Raw genomic sequence first — 20322 nt, 5'->3', positions numbered from 1 at the left:
AAAATAAGCTAATGATATGTTTGTTTAAATATTAGGGTTTTAGGATATGAAAAATTTACAATTTAACCCTTATCAACGCGAGGTGAGGATGGGGCGGGGTGGGTCTAAATGTCTAAACTCATCCCTGCCCTGCCCTATAATGCAGGGCTAAAATTTCACCCCATCCCTGCCCCACCACTTTTGCGGGGCGGAGAAAACCCACGTGGGGCGAAGCAGTAAGGGATGAGGCAAAATTATCATTCCTAAGTTGAAGGGAGAGAGGGAAAAAAAAAAAAAAAAGTGAGGCCCAGGTGTTTTATCTCCAAACCCAAAGTTTTCTCCCCGAAATGGAGAGAAAACTATTGGGGGAATTTGATTTATTTATTGACCAAAATGCCCATAGGCACTTACACATGAGCTTTTGTCCAGTGTATAGTACGTTGGCTTTTTTTTTTTTTTCCCCTTCCTAGACGTTGCTTTTTTTTTTTCTTCTTCTTTTGATCTCCTCTTTCCTCTAGATGTTGCCTCTTTTTTTTTCTTTTTCTTTTTTAATTTCCTAGGGCGTGGCATAACAATGTTTTATATATATATATATATATATATTTTTTTTTTTTTTAACTTGAAGTGATTTTTTTTTAAGATATGATTTTAATTTTTAATAAATTTTGATAATTGCTTTTTTTTGTCACTTTTTTGTTTTAATTGGATAACATTTTTTTTTATAAGGGTATATGAGTGTAAAGTGGTGGGCTGTGCTAGTGGTGTTGGGCTGCTTCCTGCTGCACTAGACCTAAATTTTCTAGATAAGAGAGCTAGGACCGGTCCAGCTGCAACTCAAGTTGGCCCAGCTTGTGCGCAAACTAAGCCCAGTTTGCCAAGAACGTACTTACAGCAAGCAGAGTTGTTTCAAACAAGTTGTGGCAGACAGACATAATAATAATAAAATATCTGGCTACTCAGTAAGAAATGACCAAACGATCCTCAAACACATCACAATAATAATAATAATTTTTACAGAAGGAAGAGAACAAAACAAAAGGGAACAAATATTAATATGTATGGGTTAATCAGAAGATGAAGAAATCAACTAAAATCTGGTCCGCAGGAGCAAAACCAGGGAGGAAAGAACGTTCCTTCTCAACGCAATTAATCTCTCAGGAAAAGTCCTGCCATGGAGATTAACTACCTTGAGAGAAACGAACCTGAATGGTTTATGCACAAAGGCTCCTTTTGGTTTTAACAAAAAGTAGGCTTTCGTGAGGGAAAGAGGGAATCAATCTACTGGTGCATGCCTGCCGTTCTAATTCTCACTTTATTTTCTTTCTGGTTGTTTTCTTTCTTTCCCTCCCACTCGTTTCTTTTCTATTTCTTGGTTTCTCTTTTCAAATTCCTATTTCTTAGTTAAGGTTCCCGTTGTTGCTCTTGTCTTTCTGTTCACGGCAAGATCCTCTTTTTATAGTGCCTGCCATGACCGGATTTTACTGTTTTAACCCTTAACCTCCTTTGTTTGGTTTGGGTGTACTGGCTGATCACCATTGATCCGTCTGTGTGCCACCCCCTTGTCACCAGACAAAGAAGGGTATTTTGTTTGTTTGTCTGCCGTGGCACCATTTTCTACTACGGTCTGGGTTCTTTCTTTCTTCCTATCCCTCATGACATGCACCCAGTGGTGCCAACTCAGCTTGCTTCTTTTGGGTAGTAAGTCATCCCAGCAGGACACTTCCCCGAAAGAGCCTGAGCCGGAATCTTAAAAATAGATTTTTCCCCTCTCCCCACCACCAAACCATGCCCTCTGAATCTCTTACTCTCGACCTCACCATGCCCTGTATTGGCTGGGTACAGGCTGGTGGTGCTTAGGTCTTGCACGTGCCTTCCTTCCATATGTGTCCAAAATCTGCCTACTGCCCATTCGTCTGCCGTGGTCTAGAGGCTTGCCTGCATAGCCTGCCATCTGTTTTCTTTGACCTTTTATGTTGGTTGCTTTTTGATTTCCCGCTCCTCTTAGGAGCTGAGCCTTATTTGATGATGGGCCTTATATTTCTTTGGTCCACTTCTTGATTTCCCTCATTTCTTGCCATATTGTTCTATTATTCCTACTGTAATAACTCAATCTTGTTGGACCTCTTTAGGCCAGTCGTTTACTCTTTCCCCCAGTGGCTTGGTATGGCCATTGGTTTTCCTACTTATGGGCTCTTGTGTCCCTTTTGTCTTTCTCTTGGGCATCCTTGGCCCACTTGTTTTCTTTGGGCTTCCTTGACTCTTTTACTAACTCTGCATTCCCATGGGCTTTACTAACATTATTGGGCTTCCCTGGCCCAATTACCTTATTCTCATCCTTGGGGTCCATGGACCTGCCATAAACCCCTTACTTTCTTTATTTGCATTACTTTGGGCCTGCGGCAGCCCTTTCTCACTTTTCTACATCATATATTGCCCATGGGTATGCTATTACTCTCTTTCCGGGCTTCTTTAAGCCCACTTGCTTCTTCAAGGCCTATTTGTTTATTTCATGGGCCTTTGGTCCATTATTCTTGCCGTTTGGGCCTAATGGTTTTGCCATCTGCTTGCCAATTCTTTGCTGCCCTTGTTGTTGGGCTTTTCTTCTTTCTACTTGGATTCTCACAAATGACCCTCAACAATTAGTAAAGTTATACAAATTTACTTTTTCCATATTTTCATTTTTTCATTCCAACCAAACAAAAATAAGGAAAATTAAAATATTTTTTATCCTCCCACCATTTTCTATCATTCCTCTTTTCCCTCTCTCCAACCAAACAAATCTTAAAAGTTTCTTTATTCAACTCTTAATAAGTTGCATACGTACCTGGGAACTACCAGCTTCATGTCATGATGTTAGATCAGCTGGTCAGGTCTAGTGGGCTCTGGCCCCTCTTGGCTCGGCTTTATGTAAATATTAAAACTATGCAAATTTGGGATTGGTCCAGCCCAAATGTTCGACTCTATATTCAAGCCCAATAAATATTAATCTATGACTGAATGAACTCTTCGGATTTGTCCTTATATTCCCTCAATAAAATAAGCAAGCACCTGACATGAGTCTGGGCCCATAATTTCAATCAAGCATAGTTGTCTAGCTTTACCAACTTGACTTGAATCAATTAATCTTATCACAAAATATTTTGTACTAGTATTTTTCATAATGGTTGATGCTATTATATTGGGATTGATGTGTAATATAGATCGCAATCAAACATGCTTTGTTTCCTTTCTTGTCTTGGATTAATACAGTGATATATGTAATAAAATCTGCATTGGCTTGACTTCAAAACAATGTGCGTCGTATGCTCCACTATCCCTCCACTATCCTTGTCAATCACAATAATACTAAATTGCATGGAGTTTAAGCATCCAATAATTTGTGTGGTGTTAGCTTTCACTTGTATTTGTAGATTTGTATCATAGTCCTCGTCATAATAAATAATAAATATTATTTGAATAATTATTATAAAAAATAGGTTTGGCTTACTTTCAGTATTGTTTTAGTTAGTGGTCTCCTTTTATTTTAAATATACAATAATAAGTGATATATGTAATAAAATATGCATTGGCTTGATTTCAAAACAATGCGCGTCATATGCTCCACTATCCATGTCAATCACAATAATACTAAATTGCATGGAGTTTAAGCACCCAATACTTTGTGCGGTGTTAGCTTTCACTTGTACTTGAAGATTTGTATCATAGTCCTCATCATAATAGATATTATTTGAACAATTATTATAAAAAATGGGTTTGGCTTACTTCTATTACTTTTTTAACTAGAAGTCTCATTTTATTTTAAATACACAATAGTCAGTGGTAGTGAGTATCTCCACCTTTTATTTAGTTAGTAGGTAGCGTAACAGTTTCTCATTAAAATAATAGAAAATTCTAATTAAAAAAGTACTATAAGTAAGTCAAACTCATAAACATTAAGATTATGAAAACTTTGTGCAGTCAAATGACTCAAATTACCAATATTTTAATTAAAAAATCTACCTAAGGAGAAAATGGATTATTTGGGGAGTCCAAATCTTCTATCTCACTTTCTCTACTTCACTCTATATTCCACAAATAAAAATTTGCCAAATGTCTATCTACTTAATTAAATCCTATTTTTGTAGCTTATTTATTTCAGCTACCTAAATACAATAAATAAATAAAATAAGAAAAACCCAACAGTCAACCCATCCCACCACTGGTAGCACCACCTTCATTCGCCACAGCCACCAACTAATCTAGTCACAGCCATCCAATTAAGTAAGGTACCATCTTGGAACTCTAAACAAAGCCAGGCCAAATCTAGGACCTTCAAACTCCAACAAAGTCCAATATTCTGTCATTCCTCTTCTCGGCTTTCTCAAGAACTAAACATTATGGTTGATTCATTTAGTTAAAAGCGTGTGGGTGGGTGGGTGGGTGGGTGATGTAAAATCTATTATAGTTTTCAAATAAAACTACTTTTATTTTTCTTTTGTCTTTCTAATTGTACCACTTTATATCTTTTCCACCTTTGATTCCAGAGAAATAAAAACTTGTCATATCAAACTCTATATTTTAAGGTGCTCTTTGTGACGAGGAAAATCACGACCAAAATTTTCTGGTTACGATGGATGGCTGTGACTAAAGGTGTTGATGGCTCCAGCGAACAATGGTGGTGGTGTAGGTGGTTGGATGTGTTGACTTTTGGGTTTTCATATTTTCTTTATTTATTTAATTTAGTTAACTAAAATAATAAAGCCACAAAATTATGATTTAATTAAATAGATAGACAATTGGCAAGTTTTTATTTGTGGAGTATAGAATAGAATAGAGAAAGTGAGATAGAAGATTTGAACTCTAATTTGGGTCCAGTACTTCAAGTGTACTAGACCCGTTAAAATGATAACATATATCTAAGAATAGACACGTATCACAATTTCAACTGACCTAAAGTACTGGACCCATTAAAATGATAACATATATCTAAAAATAGACACGTATCACAATTTTAACCGACCTAATATTACTAGACACTGGACCTAATCCAAATCTAGGAAAAAATCCCACCAAATCTGTAACACGTAGCAAAGTTTGCAATAACATTGGGCACAAATAGCGCCAAAATTGTAGTTATACTATTATTGACTTATTGTAGTGTGAGTCTGTGACATAGTTATTACTGGTTAATTCTGGAAAGAAAGAAGGGTCGCTCTCTTTTGACACGTGGCATTAGAAATGCATGTTGATTGTGTGAAAGTATGACTAACGTTTTTACCAAAAAAGAAAGTATGACTAACATGTCATCCAAAAGTGATCTCGTTGTTTTTTATAGACATTAATGTCGTATTGGGACACGTAAGCCTCACTTTAAGAGGAGTTTGCGCGCGAAGGTTGGTATTTGCGTTTCCATGTTCCCACAATGCCCTTGTTGATTCCAGCTGTTTACAATAGCAACCCAATGCAAAGGACAACAGTTTATAGGTTGTAGTGTTGTATAAAACTCATCATAGCTATGTCCATTTTTAGGATTTTTTTTTTTTTTGGCATTATTAGGATTTTTGCTTGTCGGTCCAAGCTCAACAAGCAGGGTGTTAAGTACATTCTCATTGGGACTGCCAAATGAAATACGTAAGTTTCATTTACCATCAAAATCTTAAAATGATGCTCCAGCTGGATTGCCAAATGTAAAAAATTTTACAATGTTGTTACAGCATAATCCTAAACGTAGGATTATACTGTAGCACTATTGTATCTTTTTTTTTTTTTTTTTTTTTTAAATCACTTTTATTCGCTCTCTCTTTTGTCTTCTCTTTCTCTAGGCTGAGATAGTCTCTTTCTTTCTCAACTCTTTCTCTCTTCGTCACTGTTTTCTTGTCTACCCTCTCTCACTCTCTAACTCGCTGTTGGTTGAAGCATGGTTCGACGAAGGCGTGTGAGCTTGACTTTCGAGATGAGCAGCCTTGGTGGCGAGTGGCGACAACCGTCATCAAGATTCAGAATAAACAAAAGGTGACACAAACACATACGTTATAACACAAGACACTACACACCAAACGGTACACAGAAACAAATACGTGTTTTTCTTTGACGATGGCTCTCTTTCTTATCTTGCTTTTTGGCTTTTGCTACTGCTTCTATTTTCTACCCCAAAGTCACACAAACTTTCACTAGTGGTCCCGTGCCAAACCCAAGTGGGTTTTGGTCGGCCACCACTCTAGCTACAGGCCAAAAATAAGGACATGCTCCATGGGCTTTTTCTCTCTTGAACCCATCATTCATTTCACCACCTCTTCAATTCTTTCATGTATGAGTCTTTCTTGTTATAGACCCCAATGAGAATTTCCCTCTTTCCATGGCTTTTCTTCATACCCATTTGCTCACCTTTGGTAACTTTGTCGTGTCTTAAACATCTCTTAGCGATCAACGAGACTTGTTGATCGGATTGAAGAAAAGTCTACCTGGGTTCTCTGGGTTCATGGAGTCATTGTTTCTGTCTTTTCATTGATGATATTTGGCCTAAACGGTGTCATTTAAATTAGAGTAATGTGTTTTAATTTTAGGCAGACGTGGCAAAGCAGGCAGGTCGGTTCAGATTTGGGTCGGGTTACGGGTCGGGTCAGGTTGACCTGTATTTTTCAAACAAGTTTTTGTTTTTTTTTTTTTCAATTACAAAAACAAATCAATGACAACCTGTTTAAAGAGAATGAATAAAATTAGTTAAGCAAATGAATTACACTTAAATGCCACTTGTTAATATCCTTCCAATTCTGACAGTTTTGACTTTTGAGCATGACAAAAATTATTTATAGTCATAAATTCATGATGGAAAAAGTCTTAAATATTAATAGTTCACTGCCAAAATGCATATAATTACAAGTTTACAACTTCAATAAAGAGATAGATCTTAAAACAAACAAAACAAGTAAGCCAGCAAAGTAACAAGTTATCGGTCTTTTTAAGTGCACATGTTCTTGTTGCATTTAAAATAATAGTAAAGTTAAATTACTTAGAAATATAAACTAAACAAAAAAATATTTAAAAATAAATATAACATATTAAGTAAAGAAGAATAAGTAAATATTTTATAAGAATTACACTTCAGTTTCAATCTACTCAACGTTGGTAGTAGATTCAACACTGCAAATATTCATACTTGCAAATTGAAGCTCAAGTTTGGCCAATGGAGGTTTCAAATTGTAGCTCAAAGGAACTCAACTTTCAGGTTTCAAGTTTGTTTGTATAATTGTATTGTGCATTTGTGCTTTGGCTTTGGACAATGGAGTGAATCGAGTGATGGACCACAGCTAGCAAGCATTGAATGAGATTTTTTTTTTTTTTAATGGTTGTGACGGCCTTGGCCCTTGTGTAGTGTTGTGATGTCTTGTCTATTGTCAAGCACAGCAGCACCGAAGCTCTTCTTATTGGTTGTGATAACATCGAATATATTATTATTAGTTTTTGTACTTTGTACTTTATGCACATAATATCATGACGTAATTAAAAAAAAAATTAGTGAATTTTTTTAACAGGTTGGGTCACGGGTTATCCGGATCAGATCGGGTTAACCTGCAAAAAAACTAGGTCGGGTCACGAGTCAACCCGTTTTTGTTTCGAGTCAAAAAATTGAGTTCGGGTCGGGTTAGAAAATTCTGACCCGTATTGCCAAATTAGACATAAAATGATATAGTTTTGATTGTGCCAGCTCTCCACTTGCTTATCACTTAAAAATGTAGTTTTAGAGGCTGATTTGACAAAAATAAAATACATCAGCATAATGATATGTTACTTAATTGCAGAAACTAATCGTAGGGAGTGAATTGTCAATAAATGGTGCGTTTGAATATTGTTTATTTGGCTGAAAATAAATTATAAAAAAAATTCGGTTACTGTTCACACTAAAAAATACTGTTCATATGCTTAATGCATTGTTTATATCCTATGAACAATGCACTAGGCGCTAGTCCCAAAAAAAAAAAAAAAGGTTGAAACGTAAAACGTCCAAATGTGGACGTGATCCAAACACCCGTGAAATCAAACTTCAAAATATAAAATCAAGTTTCTAAAATATTGGGATGTAAAATTTAGTCAAATTCAAACTTTAGAAGTGTCATTTACAAATTTACTAAAAAAGGAAAATGAAAAGGAAAAAGAGAAGTAGCACTGACGTAAATGGTAAAGAAAATCAAGACCTTTTTTTCTCAAAGTCAAAACCCAAAAAAAAAAAAAAAAAATCCTAAAATATATAAAAACCTCATGCATGACGACCATTTTTTTCTCTTTATTTTTCCCGAGTCTTCTGGCACCACATGTTCTCCGCTGCACAAACAAACTCTGTCTCTGTCTCTTGAGAGAGCAAAAATCTTTCATTGCTTAAACTCTCCATATTTTACTTCACACTCAACCAAAGAAAAGTAACACGCGTCAACACACTTTCCTTATAAAAACTTAAACAAATGCCCCTACTTTTTCATTGCTTCCGGCACCAAAGTCCAAACCCCAACACCTTCCTCAGTCCTCACTTAGCACTCTCCCAAAATATTATTATTATTTTATTAAAGATTTTATTCCCTAAAATATTCCATTGACTCACATGAACTTCTCACTCAAAAAAAAATCCTACAAATCCCACAACTCTTACAAACACCTCAAAAAGCTCTCCGCCGATAAATCCAACCATGGCCACGAACACCTCCCTATCCTCGACTCAATGCGAGCCGTTGATTTGTCTGACCACCCCAGCCACAGCCACAGCCACCGCGAAGAAGTCATTGTCAAGATCTACGACGGAGATTCCTCGGCGACCAAAGCCTCTGCAACTACTGGCGCCAAGATTTGGAGAGAGAATAGTTACGAGTTTTGGAAAGACCAAGCCAAGTCGGGTTTTGATTTCGTGCGACAAGGCAGCGGCAGCGGAAGCGGCGGCGGCCAGAATAGTAATACGGTGGCGGCGGCGGAGGAGGAGAAAGATCCACCGTCCAAATTGATCAAGCAGTTCTTGCACAAGCAAGAGGCTTCGGGCAAGATGGCGTTGGATATGGATTTGGAAATGGACGAGCTCCGCCACGAAAACGACAGGAAATTGCCTCCCGTTTCCGAGTCCCCCTTCAAAGCGACACCCTCGAGGGAGCTCCGGGTGTCGTTTCAAGAATCCGAATTTTCAACCCCCACCCCCAACAAAAACAACGACTCAGTACGACGCCGTTTTAGCAGCGACGACAACAGCAACAGCAACAGCAACAAGAACAACTACAACAATGACGGGGTGACGTGGACGTCAAACACGTCGGTTCAGAGGAAATCGAGATTGTTGAGAGCGAAAAATCAGTCGAGATTGATGGACCCGCCGCCCGCTGAAATGGAAAAGCGGTCGGGTCGGGAGCCCGGGTCGGGTCAGGTCCGATCCGGGATGTTGAAGAAAATGGACGACGAAGACGACGACCCGTTTTTGGAAGATGATATGCCGAACGAGTTCAGATGTGGGAATGTAAATGCATGGACTATTTTGCAGTGGCTGAGCTTGGTTGTGATTATAGGAGCTTTGGCTTGCACGCTTGGCATACATGACTTGTGGCACAAGAATGTGTGGAAATTGAGACTGTGGAAATGGGAAGTCTTGGTTTTGGTTTTGATTTGTGGGAGATTGGTTTCTGGGTGGGGTATTAGGATTATAGTGTTTTTTATTGAAAGGAATTTCCTTTTGCGTAAAAGGGTGCTTTACTTTATATATGGGGTGAGAAACCCTGTGCAGAATTGTCTTTGGTTGGGACTTGTTTTGATGGCTTGGCATTTTTTGTTTGATAAGAAGGTTGAGAGGGAGACGAAGAGTGATAAGCTTAAGTATTTTACTAAGTTTTTGGTTTGTATGTTGGTGGGTACTTTTGTTTGGTTGGTTAAGACACTTGTGGTTAAGGTTTTAGCTTCGTCTTTCCATGTGAGTACTTATTTCGATAGGATTCACGAGTCTTTGTTTAATCAGTATGTGATCGAGACATTGTCCGGGCCGCCTTTGATTGAGATACAGAACGCGGAGGATGATGAGTTTAATTTTGTTGATGAGGTTAGGCAGTTGCAAAATGCAGGTGCTACTATGCCTCCGGATTTGAAGGCAAGTGCTCCTATGCCCCCGGATTTGAAGGCGAATGCTTTTCCTTCGATGAGGAGTGGAAGGGTTATTGGGAGTGGTGGGCTGCAGATGAGTGGGAACTTGTCAAGGACAATGTCGAAGAAGGGGGATGAGGGGATAACTATTGATCTTTTACATAAGTTGAATCCTAAGAATGTGTCTGCGAGGAATATGAAGAGGTTGATGAGGATTGTGAGGCATGGGACAATTACCACATTGGATGAGCAGGTATTGGAAACTACCCCTTCTGGGGACAATGATTTTTCTACGCAGATTAGGAGTGAAGTTGAGGCGAAAGCCGCAGCAAAGAAAATATTTCAGAATGTTGCTAGGCACGAGTCCAAGTAAGTCCGTACTCCTTCGACATTGATTCAATTGTTGTCCATCAATTTGCATCATGTGATGCGATGATTGCTTCTCCATTTGAAACTTCTTTTATTGCAATGTTGCCTTATTTTCTTTCATCGCGTGTACTTGAACTTATGTGATGAATTTTGTTATTAATTGTTGCTTCCTGATATGGAAAACTATGAGTCATTCTGTTTCTTGTTCAATTTACTTTGTTATATTTGTTAAGTTGATGGAGAACGTATGATGCTGTTGTAATTATCATTAACTTGATTTCTCATGCATATATGATGTCACTCTTCCTAATCAATTTCAATGAACTGTTTCTCTGTCAGGTTCATCTACATGGAGGACTTGATGCGTTTCTTGAAAGAAGATGAGGCTGTGAAAACCTTGAGTCTCTTTGAAGGAGCCTCTGAGACCAGGAGAATCAGTAAATCATCCTTGAAGAACTGGGTGGTAAGGATTGGGCAAGAAATGGTTTAATTTTTATTGCTTTTTTCCTTTTCTTGGTCAATGCTAGAAGTGAATCTCTTAGTGGATAAGTTGGAATAATCATGATTAAGTTTGTTTGTGCATTCCTCTGCATGCATTTTTGTTACTCTTTACCTTCCAAGCAAGGTTCAAGCATCAGGGAACTCAGAAGCCTGGCAGTGAAATCTGCGGCCACATATATTGAGCATTGATCATATAGTTGATCACAGCAGTTTTAGATAGGGATATACAAATTTTTAGAAGCCTGGTCTATAAAAAAACTGATTAGAGCATCAATGCTCTAGACACTTTTGGTGATTTTCTCTTATTTGAACATGCCATCAAGGTTAACTGCTTAGAAAGATTTGATGAAAATGTCGTTTTTAAGAAAGTTAAAATCTTTGCTATGTTCTTTTGGTCATAAGAAAGTTAAAATCTTCAAACAATGTCTATTTTCATATTATGTGGATGCCCTCTTAAAAATGATCTTGATTTTGACAAAGTTGTGTTTGTGTTTTACTCGGTGCTTATAATGGTAATGTATTTGATTGTTCCAGGTCAATGCCTTCAGAGACCGAAGAGCACTCACTTTGACGTTGAATGATACCAAAACAGCCGTGAACAAGCTTCATCGAGTGCTGAACATTCTAGTTGGCCTTGGCATATTTGTGGTTTGGCTTCTGATATTGGGAATTGCCACAACCAAATTTCTTCTCTACATAAGCTCTCAGCTCGTCCTCGTTGCATTTATTTTTGGAAACACCTGCAAGACAGTATTTGAAGCAATCATCTTCTTATTTGTAATGCATCCATATGATGTTGGAGATAGGTGTGAAATTGAAGGGGTTCAGGTAATTTTCCATCTTTTACTGTGTTAATATCTTGCAAGTTTTTGCTCTTTTATGTGTGGGGACTAATATGTTCTAAAATAAATTTCAGATGGTTGTAGAAGAAATGAACATCTTGACTACTGTATTTCTGAGATATGACAATACAAAGGTCATTTACCCAAACAGTGTTCTTGCTACTAAGCCCATCAATAACTTCTATCGTAGTCCCGACATGGGAGATGCCATTGACTTCTGTGTCCATATAGCAACACCTGCAGATAAGATTGCAGCTATGAGGCAAAGAATAATTAGGTATGTACAAAATGATTTATGGCTAGGTCACTATGATTCATGCCTAGGCCACTTTACGTTGACTGTACACCTGCTAGGTAAGTATCTGAGTTGATGATTCTTTTCTTCATTTATTGTTGCCACTGCAGTTATGTTGAGAGCAAGGAGGAGCACTGGTGTGCTGCACCTATGATTGTATTGATGGAGTTTGAAGAGTTAAACAGACTGAGGTTGGCCTTGTGGCTGTCACACAAAATGAACTACCAAGACATGGGTGAGAAGTTTGTAAGGAGATCTCTTTTGATGGAAGAGATGGCTAAGATTTTCCGTGAGCTTGACATTCAATACCGCCTGCTTCCAGTTGACATTAATGTCTGCGCCATGCCTCCTGTGATCTCTACCCAGCTTCCAACCACTAGGGTGGAAAATACGCGTTTGAGTGAGGAAACAGGCAAGTTTGCCAACTAATTGTATCTCCATGGTATGCATATGACAGTTGGCAATGGACTTGCAAGGCACCATTTTCATAGAGTAGCATTCTGTATAAAATGACAGTGATTTTGTGTATGATTCTGTTTAGTTGGCTTATCTTGTCTGAATATAGTCTTCAGGCTTTTATATATTATGAACCTAGTACCTATAAAACTAGAGTAATTTCTTTCTATCTTTTTCGCATTATTCTATTTCTCTTTTGAAACATATGTCAATGGTTTATAAGGAATTTGAGTCTCTCTCTGAACATAAGTTCAAATTTGATCTTGGAACTGTTTATTCGACCAATAAACATCAGTTTTTATCATAGTACAATTTGAGAAGGTAAATGTATTTTTGGCTTAATTGGAGTACATAAGAAGAAAAGGGCCTTGGCCCCAGATGCTATGGAGCACCTTGGGAAGTTTTAACTAATTTGAGTTCTAAATTTTAATACCAAAGCAATCCTTTTTTTCCCCCTCAACCATTTCTTAATAGAGTTTGGTTGGGATGAAACAGGACACGGAACAGCTCAAAACTGCATTGGAAAGGGAGGTTTTAAAACTTGAGGTAATTTCTTGCAACTTATTTCTGCTTTTAAGTATGATAGCTGGCAATAAGCACTATCTTTTACCATGTCAACTGGCCATCTATCTTTTCCTCTTTATTCTTTATTCTCCTTCCCCTTGTCAATTATATTATGAACAAATAAACAATGCATCCATAATCAGTTTGGAATTTGGCGTTGCTATTCAGAGGCAGGCTTGGCCAAATCCTCAATCATTACCTCCTGTAGGCAAGCTTGATCTAGCAAAGATCAAATGTGAACCTGATCATTTGACAATACCTAATGATGGGACTGATGTACGGGAAATTGATCCTAATCATCTGACGTTTGGAAACAAAATTGCATCTGGGTCATATGGTGACCTGTAAGTTCACACATACACCTATTACTCTTCTTATTTTTGGTTAGGCATACACTAATTTTTTTGTGTTCAGTTAACTAACTTGTTTAATGGAATCAGCTACAAAGGTACATATTGTAGTCAGGAAGTAGCTATTAAAGTCCTCAAGCCTGAGCGTGTAATTTCAGATATGCAGAGAGAGTTTGCACAGGTCTTTATAATGAGGTCTGTTGAACTGTGTTATTTGCCTAAATTTTGACCCTGGGATATATGTTCTTCATATCTTGTTTGTTGAGGTTGTGTAGCTAGGCTTAATATAATTATTTGTTGGCATTAGAGATGAAGACTTAATTCTGTGGAAAAACATGCAGTACAATAGAGTAAACATAGCAGTGATTGGCAGTGAACTAAAGTTTTGTTTTAATTATATTTTGTCACTGTAGATCAACGTCAAAATTCAAATTTTAAAAACCCAAATCATATATTTCAACAATGGTATAGAATAGTTGAGATGTAGATGGGTTTTGAGTTCAACTACAGTGCTCATTCTGTTTTTGCACATGCACTTTTACTAACACTGGGTTAGCTTCGTTTTTTGGGAAAACAATAGGAAATTCTGTGATGTTTTACTGACGACCTTGAATACTCACTTTTTTGAAACTACATGGATGGCTTAATAACAACCCCAAGGGAGTAGCATAATCGGTGGGGACCTTTGCCTCATGAAGTGGAGGTCACTACTGTTCCTCTTTCCTTGGGGCCAAAACTTGTTTATCTTAAAAAAAAAATGGATGACTCAATGACAACATTATCTACCCCTACTTTCAACTCTTTGTCAAAGACTTTAACGAGCTCTACTTATTTCGTGATCTTAAATTTACTTTAATACTTGTTTGATTCCCTTGAGTTATACCAATTAGCTTATGTAAGTAACTATGATGTGATTCTTACTTCAGACTACTTATTAACATTCTTCTCTCTCTCTCTCTCTCTCTCAAATCCAATGACTCTTGAACCCACAACCTCACCCTTCACCCAAGAACTTATAGACGGGTGGAGGAGCTAGTTGAACTAGAGCACATTGGTGAACGATCTCACATACAATTTAATTATTGTAGTTAATTAGGTTTAGAAATGATTTTATTGCATATCACAATGAAGTTAAAAATGAGACCATTAAATCATCTGTTGAAAACAAGCAAAATGTATCTGATTTAAGCATATGGAGATCAAATTCTCAACAAAATGTTCTTAAATTTTCTTTCTAGAAGCCTTGTATTTATATACTAAATTAATCTTAGATATCATACATTCAAATCCTTTCTTTTCTTTATCTGTCTATTTTGGAGTTTATATAAGAATGTATAGAAAACTGAATTGATACTGGTAATAAATTGAAAAGGTTATTTAATTCCTGTATATATTGTTTGGATGTTTCTACCTCTTTTGGTTTGGGGTTTCTCTCTAGGGTTTTCCTTTTGAGTCCTCCTTTTTGTCCCACCTTGCTTGCGTTTTTCATGAGGCATGTCTCTTTTACCAATGGATCTGTAATTTTTCTCATTTTATTTGGAACCCTCATAGAGTTTTTCAACTAATGGGTCTTATTTTCAGCTCCATCTTGGTACATTTTTAAGTTTGTCTCATTTTAAGGTGGGGAAACATTTTAATTCTTAGTTACTTATCAAAAAAGAAAAGAAATGGAAGGTAACTTTTTAAAAAAGTTGATTGTTCTTGCTCTTATTTAGAATCCAAGGAAGGTAATTTCAAAAGGAAAGCTTTTTTAAATGCTTTACATTCTCTTGCCAATGAGCCCTAGCTCAACTGACACCTCCTCCCCTTATAAGTTCTTTGGGGAGGGTGAGGTTGTGGGTCGCATGTGTAACTCTTCATTAAAAATTGGTACTACGTTTCCTTTGATTCTGCCCAAAGTGGGCGTTGAACCCAAAATGGAGCTGAGTGGAATGAAATGAAATGCTACCCATTCCATTCCCTCCCAAATGACATATAATAAACCACCATCCCTTTTGGGTTTCCCCCATCTAAACATGGTTAAGATGGAGTAGTTTGATAATCTAGCTAACTTCTTTTTATGAGTTTGATGTAAATTAAGTATTGATCCGACTAAATCCAAAACGTGAAATTGGAAAACCCTTTAAGCTCTCCTTTTATCCTACATCAAATTTTCCTTACATTAACTTGTATCAACCTTTGAAATTGCCATTAACACCACCACCTGCCTGATTAACTTGTATAAATTCTTCTCTTAGAATTGCCTCTTGATTTCTTTTCTATTTGGTTGCTGTTTCTGCTTTTCTTTGTTCATCATCACGAACAGCTTGTATTTTCCCTTCCTTTTTCATCAATAATATTACTCTTATTACTGATAATAAAATAAAATAAAACACCACCACCCTCCTGACCTTTGTGCTCCGAGTTGCTCCATCACCAAAACCTCAATTTTCCATCACCATAACCTCCATTTTCCCTACCATAATCGATAAATTAATTATTGTACTATTCAAAATTATAGTTGAGTGAACCAAAAACCATCCCCATTTAACCAATCCCAAGCCCACTCTCACACATAGCATCTTCATTTTCATTGACCCATGTAAACTTACTTATGAGCAAGCATAATCCATAAGCATTATCTTTAATTTACCTATAAAAAAAAAAGCATTATCTTTATTTCTTTATTAAGACACCTCTTCTAGAAAATGGAAGTGGAGGCTTTGATTTTGATCATGTAACATATAATATGCATCAATCGATGTAGTGCATATAGTGAAGGAGATCTTTACATTTGAAAGATTTGTGAAGGATGTGTATGTGTATTTTTCTTACAGTTAACTGGAGAACAGGGTTAATTATATTATTTAATAACAAATAGCAAGAAGTGTATATTTCAGAACTTATCACATGAAAAGCATCAATTGGATTTTGATGTCTTTGTCAACATTGTTTTTTTACTTCTTTAAATGTTTGCATTTATAATGTCAGTTCTTAACTTCACTGTTTTATTTTGGAACACCCCCACACCCTCCCTGGGTGGCAGGATCTACAGTAATTTCTCTATGGAATGCTTGACTCTTTAGCATACTTTAACAAACTTCTTTTGAACATTACAGAAAAGTTCGACATAAAAATGTTGTACAATTCATTGGTACCAAGCCTCCAAGCTTGTGCATTATAACAGGTGAATTCCAATGCATTTGCAATTTTTATTTGGTTTTTAGTAAAAATAAATAATTATTTTGGTACCTTGTTCTTTTAGAGTTTTTTTTATTAATGTCATCTCCATCTCAAAGATTTTTTTTTTTTTTTTTTTTTTACTTCAGAATATATGCCCGGTGGAAGTGTGTATGACTTTTTACATAAACAAAAGGGAGTTTTCAAGCTTCCATCCTTGATCAGAGTAGCAATTGATGTTTCCAAGGGAATGGACTACTTGCACAAAAATAATATAATCCACAGAGATTTGAAGGCTGCTAATCTTTTGATGGATGAAAATGAGGTAAAAGGCATTCAATCTTGTATGCTTATCTATGTAGTTTTCTGCTTACCTATCAAAAAAAAAAAATATTTGTTTTGGCGTATTATTTTTGTGCAGAGTGTATTTTAGAAATCCACAATATATATTTACAGTGCAGATATCCGCATAATCTCTGTCTTGATAAGGATCTCTGGTGGTTTAATATTTCAAAAGGTTTTGACCATCTCATACTTGGTAAAATCAGTAGTCTTTCCATCATAGAATGGTCTGTTTGTTTTTTATAAATTCCAGCATGTACAAGGCCTTATTTGTGTTTACATAGTAATGGTAGTTTCTTGTCTACCAAGTTGATGATAAAAAAAGATACTGCAACTTGTTTGTTTCAGATTTTTACTTGTGCTTAAGTTTGTTATGGGTAGACTGAAATTATTTTGCATCCCTAAAACAGTTATTCTACTTTGTTTTCTATCTATATTTGCTTTACTTTAAGAACTACTCCAGCTATATCTAGCGCTTCTGAAATCTCGTGTACCTCAGTACCTACATATACATAATCCATTTGTAACAACCTTTTTTGTTTCTCTCAGTGGTATTACATTATTAAGGCATTTGGATTAATTTTGATGAAGCTTTCACACTCATTCCATGACTGTCTATTGTTCTGCATGCTTGTTAAAGAGGGTTTTATAATATGCTTTGCCTTCCAGGTTGTTAAGGTTGCTGACTTTGGGGTTGCTAGAGTAAAAACTCAATCTGGAGTTATGACTGCAGAAACTGGAACATATCGGTGGATGGCTCCTGAGGTATTAATTTATTTTATATTAAATCAGGGAGCCTCTAATTATAAGAAGTTGTTTGAAAGTGTTCCAATGTATACTGACATCTGCCTTTCCAAAACCTACATATTTTTTAATTACATTTGTTTTTTATGAAATTTTATGTGATGCTTCTTGTTGTGAGAACAGTATGGAATAGCTTATTACAATTTTCAATAACCATGGGATTAAATAGCCATTTTTGAATTTAATGTGTTATGTGGCTATTTTCATTGGGTATGAAGTTACTAAATTTTCTTTCGATTCCTGCTTACATTATCAATTTCAAGTGGAATGTGGGTGACAGTAGGTTAGTAAGTTGTTGTGTTGAGTCTGTTGACCAACTGGTAGAAAAGGAATCCATTTGAAATGGTGGGATATTGGTCTGCTACAGTTGCTAGGCCATGTGATCATATTTGATGGGCTTGCATTACATTGTTTTGGACTTCTTGGTCTACCATGATACTGATTTTCAAGGCAATCAACATCTTAGACTTAATTTATAATATTGATAATGAATTTGGTATCAGGCCAGTGGCTGTAATACAAGACTGTTTCCAAAATAAGCCTTGTGGATCAGTCAGGGGAGAAAAATTGTCTTTGAAATCCTTAATATTTTATCCAGGACATTCCAGGTTTTTCTGTGAAAACTTCTCTTTGGTGCTGGAAAGGATTGCTCATCCTTCTGTCATGTATGACTTTTTGTTAGATATGATTTTTTTTTTAGTTGTTGTAAAAGAGTGCGAGGAAAAAGGAATTGGAAAGAAAAGAAAAAACACATTTGATGAGAAGTGGCATACAAGAAAACAGCTAATAGCCATCTAAATTTCTTGCTGTATGAGTTTTGCTTTTTCTTATTATGAATGGATTTATAACATTAATTATTTTCTTGGCAGCAATTGTTTTCCATCTTCTATTTGGAGTGTTTTTCATCTTCTACTAGGAGAGTGATCATTTTGTCATTTTCTTACCAGAGTCGTTTTTTGCATTGAAGGTTATAGAACATAAGCCTTACGATCACAAGGCTGATGTTTTTAGCTTCGTAATTGTGTTATGGGAGCTACTAACTGGAAAGGTATTGCTTGGTAGTAGCATTTTTTTTCCTTAATTTTATTGAGTATATCTTGTTTCTTGCATTTGACCCCTTCAATTAATCAATAAAGTATCTCTTGTTTTTCTTGCCAGCTTCCATATGAATACTTAACCCCATTGCAAGCAGCTGTAGGGGTGCTTCAGAAGGTAAACTGATTTCTGAACATCATTGTTGAATAAGTGTATTTACCATTTGCAAATGATGTCATGTTTGAACTATATTCAAATCATATCGATCAAAGCTCAAGCTTTGAGACCAGTTACCAAACTGGCTTAGTGCCTACCCTTAATCAAAAATGGGTTGTCTTTATTTGATTGGATGAATATATCTGGTTGTGTAAACATAAATTACATTTTTCTTTGCCATGCTTTCCAGGGTCTACGGCCTATTATCCCAAAGCACACTCATCCAAAGCTTGCTGAGCTGCTTGAGAAATGCTGGCAGCAAGATCCAGCATTAAGATCAGACTTCTCTGAAATTATAGAGATACTGCAACAAACGGCAAAGGAGTTAAGTTCTTGTAATGAATGCATGACAATGCTCACGGAACAGGTTGGAGACAAAGGAGAGGGAAGGCACAAGGAGAAGTCATCTGGAGGGTTCCTGTCTGTTCTTAGAAGGGGTCATCACTAATGAAGACTGATAATAATTCAGTTAACATGGACAGTAGGATTTATCATGCAGACCATTTGTCATTCTTTACATCAGTATGTACAGTATTTGTTCAAATGATCATCTTTTTCTGATCCTTTCTGATATGTTTACTTCTATCCATTCTATTAACCGGCCATTCCCTTATAGATATTGTTATACCATATATCAATTTATAAGCAGGGGTAATGGTTTGGAGGAGAGTAGTTGTAATCTTCTGCGGCTTTTTAATAAGAAATTACTGATGGGAATTTTTCTTTCACCAGTTCTTGTCTTTTACGAGTGATGTGGTGTGTTCAACGGTAAATTGCAATAACACCTCCTGAACTTTCATGCTAATGCACTAAGATTTGCTAAACCCTTTTTTTTTCACCGCTAATTTGGATGGAGCATCGACAGATAGGGGCTAATGTTAGGGGGGGAAAAGTTCAGGGGGTGTTGGTACGATTTACCCTCATTATGGAAACGAGAACAAAGAAATTTGGACATGTCCCCTGGTGCATGTACAGCCCCCAAGTAACTTCTTTTCGGTGGCTCTGACTGGATGTACTTATTAAGCTGCCTAGAGACAATGGCATAAAGAAAGGTCTCTATGGTCGATATGGATGTAGGGACAGTGCAAAGAGATAAAGATGAACCCATGTTTTATGGTTCGCCAGGATTCTCTATCCCATTGGAGGTCCAATTTTTTGGTAGCTACTTTAACAGACAATACAACAAACTTGTCCCGTTCTTATCTGCTTTAGTGTTGGGTCCACTAGTTCATGTACACACTTGTGGTTTGTGTGTTGAGAACCTGGGATTGCGATCAGGGTACTGCAACCTTTTTTTTTTTTTTTTTTTTGAGAAGAATTAGTAGTTAAG

At 36.6% G+C, this 20322-nt stretch overlaps 2 protein-coding genes across 18 annotated transcripts in view; both read left to right on the top strand.

The window, feature by feature from the left end:
• Positions 1–19720, top strand: part of LOC126704559 (serine/threonine-protein kinase STY46-like) — a 38226-nt gene extending 18506 nt beyond the window's left edge. For 2 of the 15 annotated variants that reach the window (XM_050403537.1, XM_050403552.1), the window contains one exon: positions 19318–19720. In XM_050403537.1, coding sequence (XP_050259494.1) covers positions 19318–19440 — 123 coding nt within the window. In that variant the 3' untranslated portion in view covers positions 19441–19720. Of the gene's footprint in view, positions 1–13526; positions 13632–16534; positions 16603–16744; positions 16921–17606; positions 17771–18610; positions 18790–18899; positions 18954–19182 lie in introns of those variants that run through there. The other 13 variants (XM_050403544.1, XM_050403543.1, XM_050403542.1 and 10 more) reach the window with 13 other exon arrangements.
• On the top strand, positions 8270–16825 carry LOC126704557 (mechanosensitive ion channel protein 6-like). Of its 3 annotated transcripts, XR_007648222.1 has the most exons (8): positions 8270–10428; positions 10768–10891; positions 11464–11757; positions 11846–12048; positions 12177–12478; positions 13018–13068; positions 16535–16602; positions 16745–16825. XR_007648222.1 is itself a non-coding variant. In XM_050403535.1 (7 exons), exons 1-6 carry the CDS (start codon positions 8552–8554, stop codon positions 13065–13067), a joined length of 2850 nt encoding a protein of 949 aa, XP_050259492.1. In that variant the 5' UTR covers positions 8270–8551; the 3' UTR covers position 13068; positions 13230–13369. The 3 variants fall into 3 exon arrangements, 2 of the variants coding, with proteins under 2 accessions (XP_050259492.1, XP_050259491.1); XM_050403535.1 differs by lacking the exons at positions 16535–16602; positions 16745–16825 and adding an exon at positions 13230–13369; XM_050403534.1 differs by lacking the exons at positions 16535–16602; positions 16745–16825 and adding an exon at positions 13255–13401 and having other exon boundaries at positions 8271–10428.
• Positions 19721–20322: the final 602 nt, after the last annotated feature.

Source organism: Quercus robur, chromosome 11, assembly GCF_932294415.1.
Source record: "Quercus robur chromosome 11, dhQueRobu3.1, whole genome shotgun sequence".
In the NCBI taxonomy this organism is placed as follows: Eukaryota; Viridiplantae; Streptophyta; class Magnoliopsida; order Fagales; family Fagaceae; genus Quercus; species Quercus robur.
The sequence above is the reverse complement of the archived record's forward strand: the minus strand, read 5'-3'. Positions and strand labels throughout refer to the sequence as shown.

Bases quoted from the DNA above. Each gene is read 5' to 3' on its own strand.
- LOC126704557 (XM_050403534.1), top strand. From the start codon at position 8,552: ATGAACTTCTCACTCAAAAAAAAATCCTACAAATCCCACAACTCTTAC. The intron at 10,892-11,463 runs GTAAGGATTGGG...TGATTGTTCCAG, and splicing joins CATCCTTGAAGAACTGGGTG to GTCAATGCCTTCAGAGACCG. The intron at 12,049-12,176 runs GTATGTACAAAA...TTGCCACTGCAG, and splicing joins ATGAGGCAAAGAATAATTAG to TTATGTTGAGAGCAAGGAGG.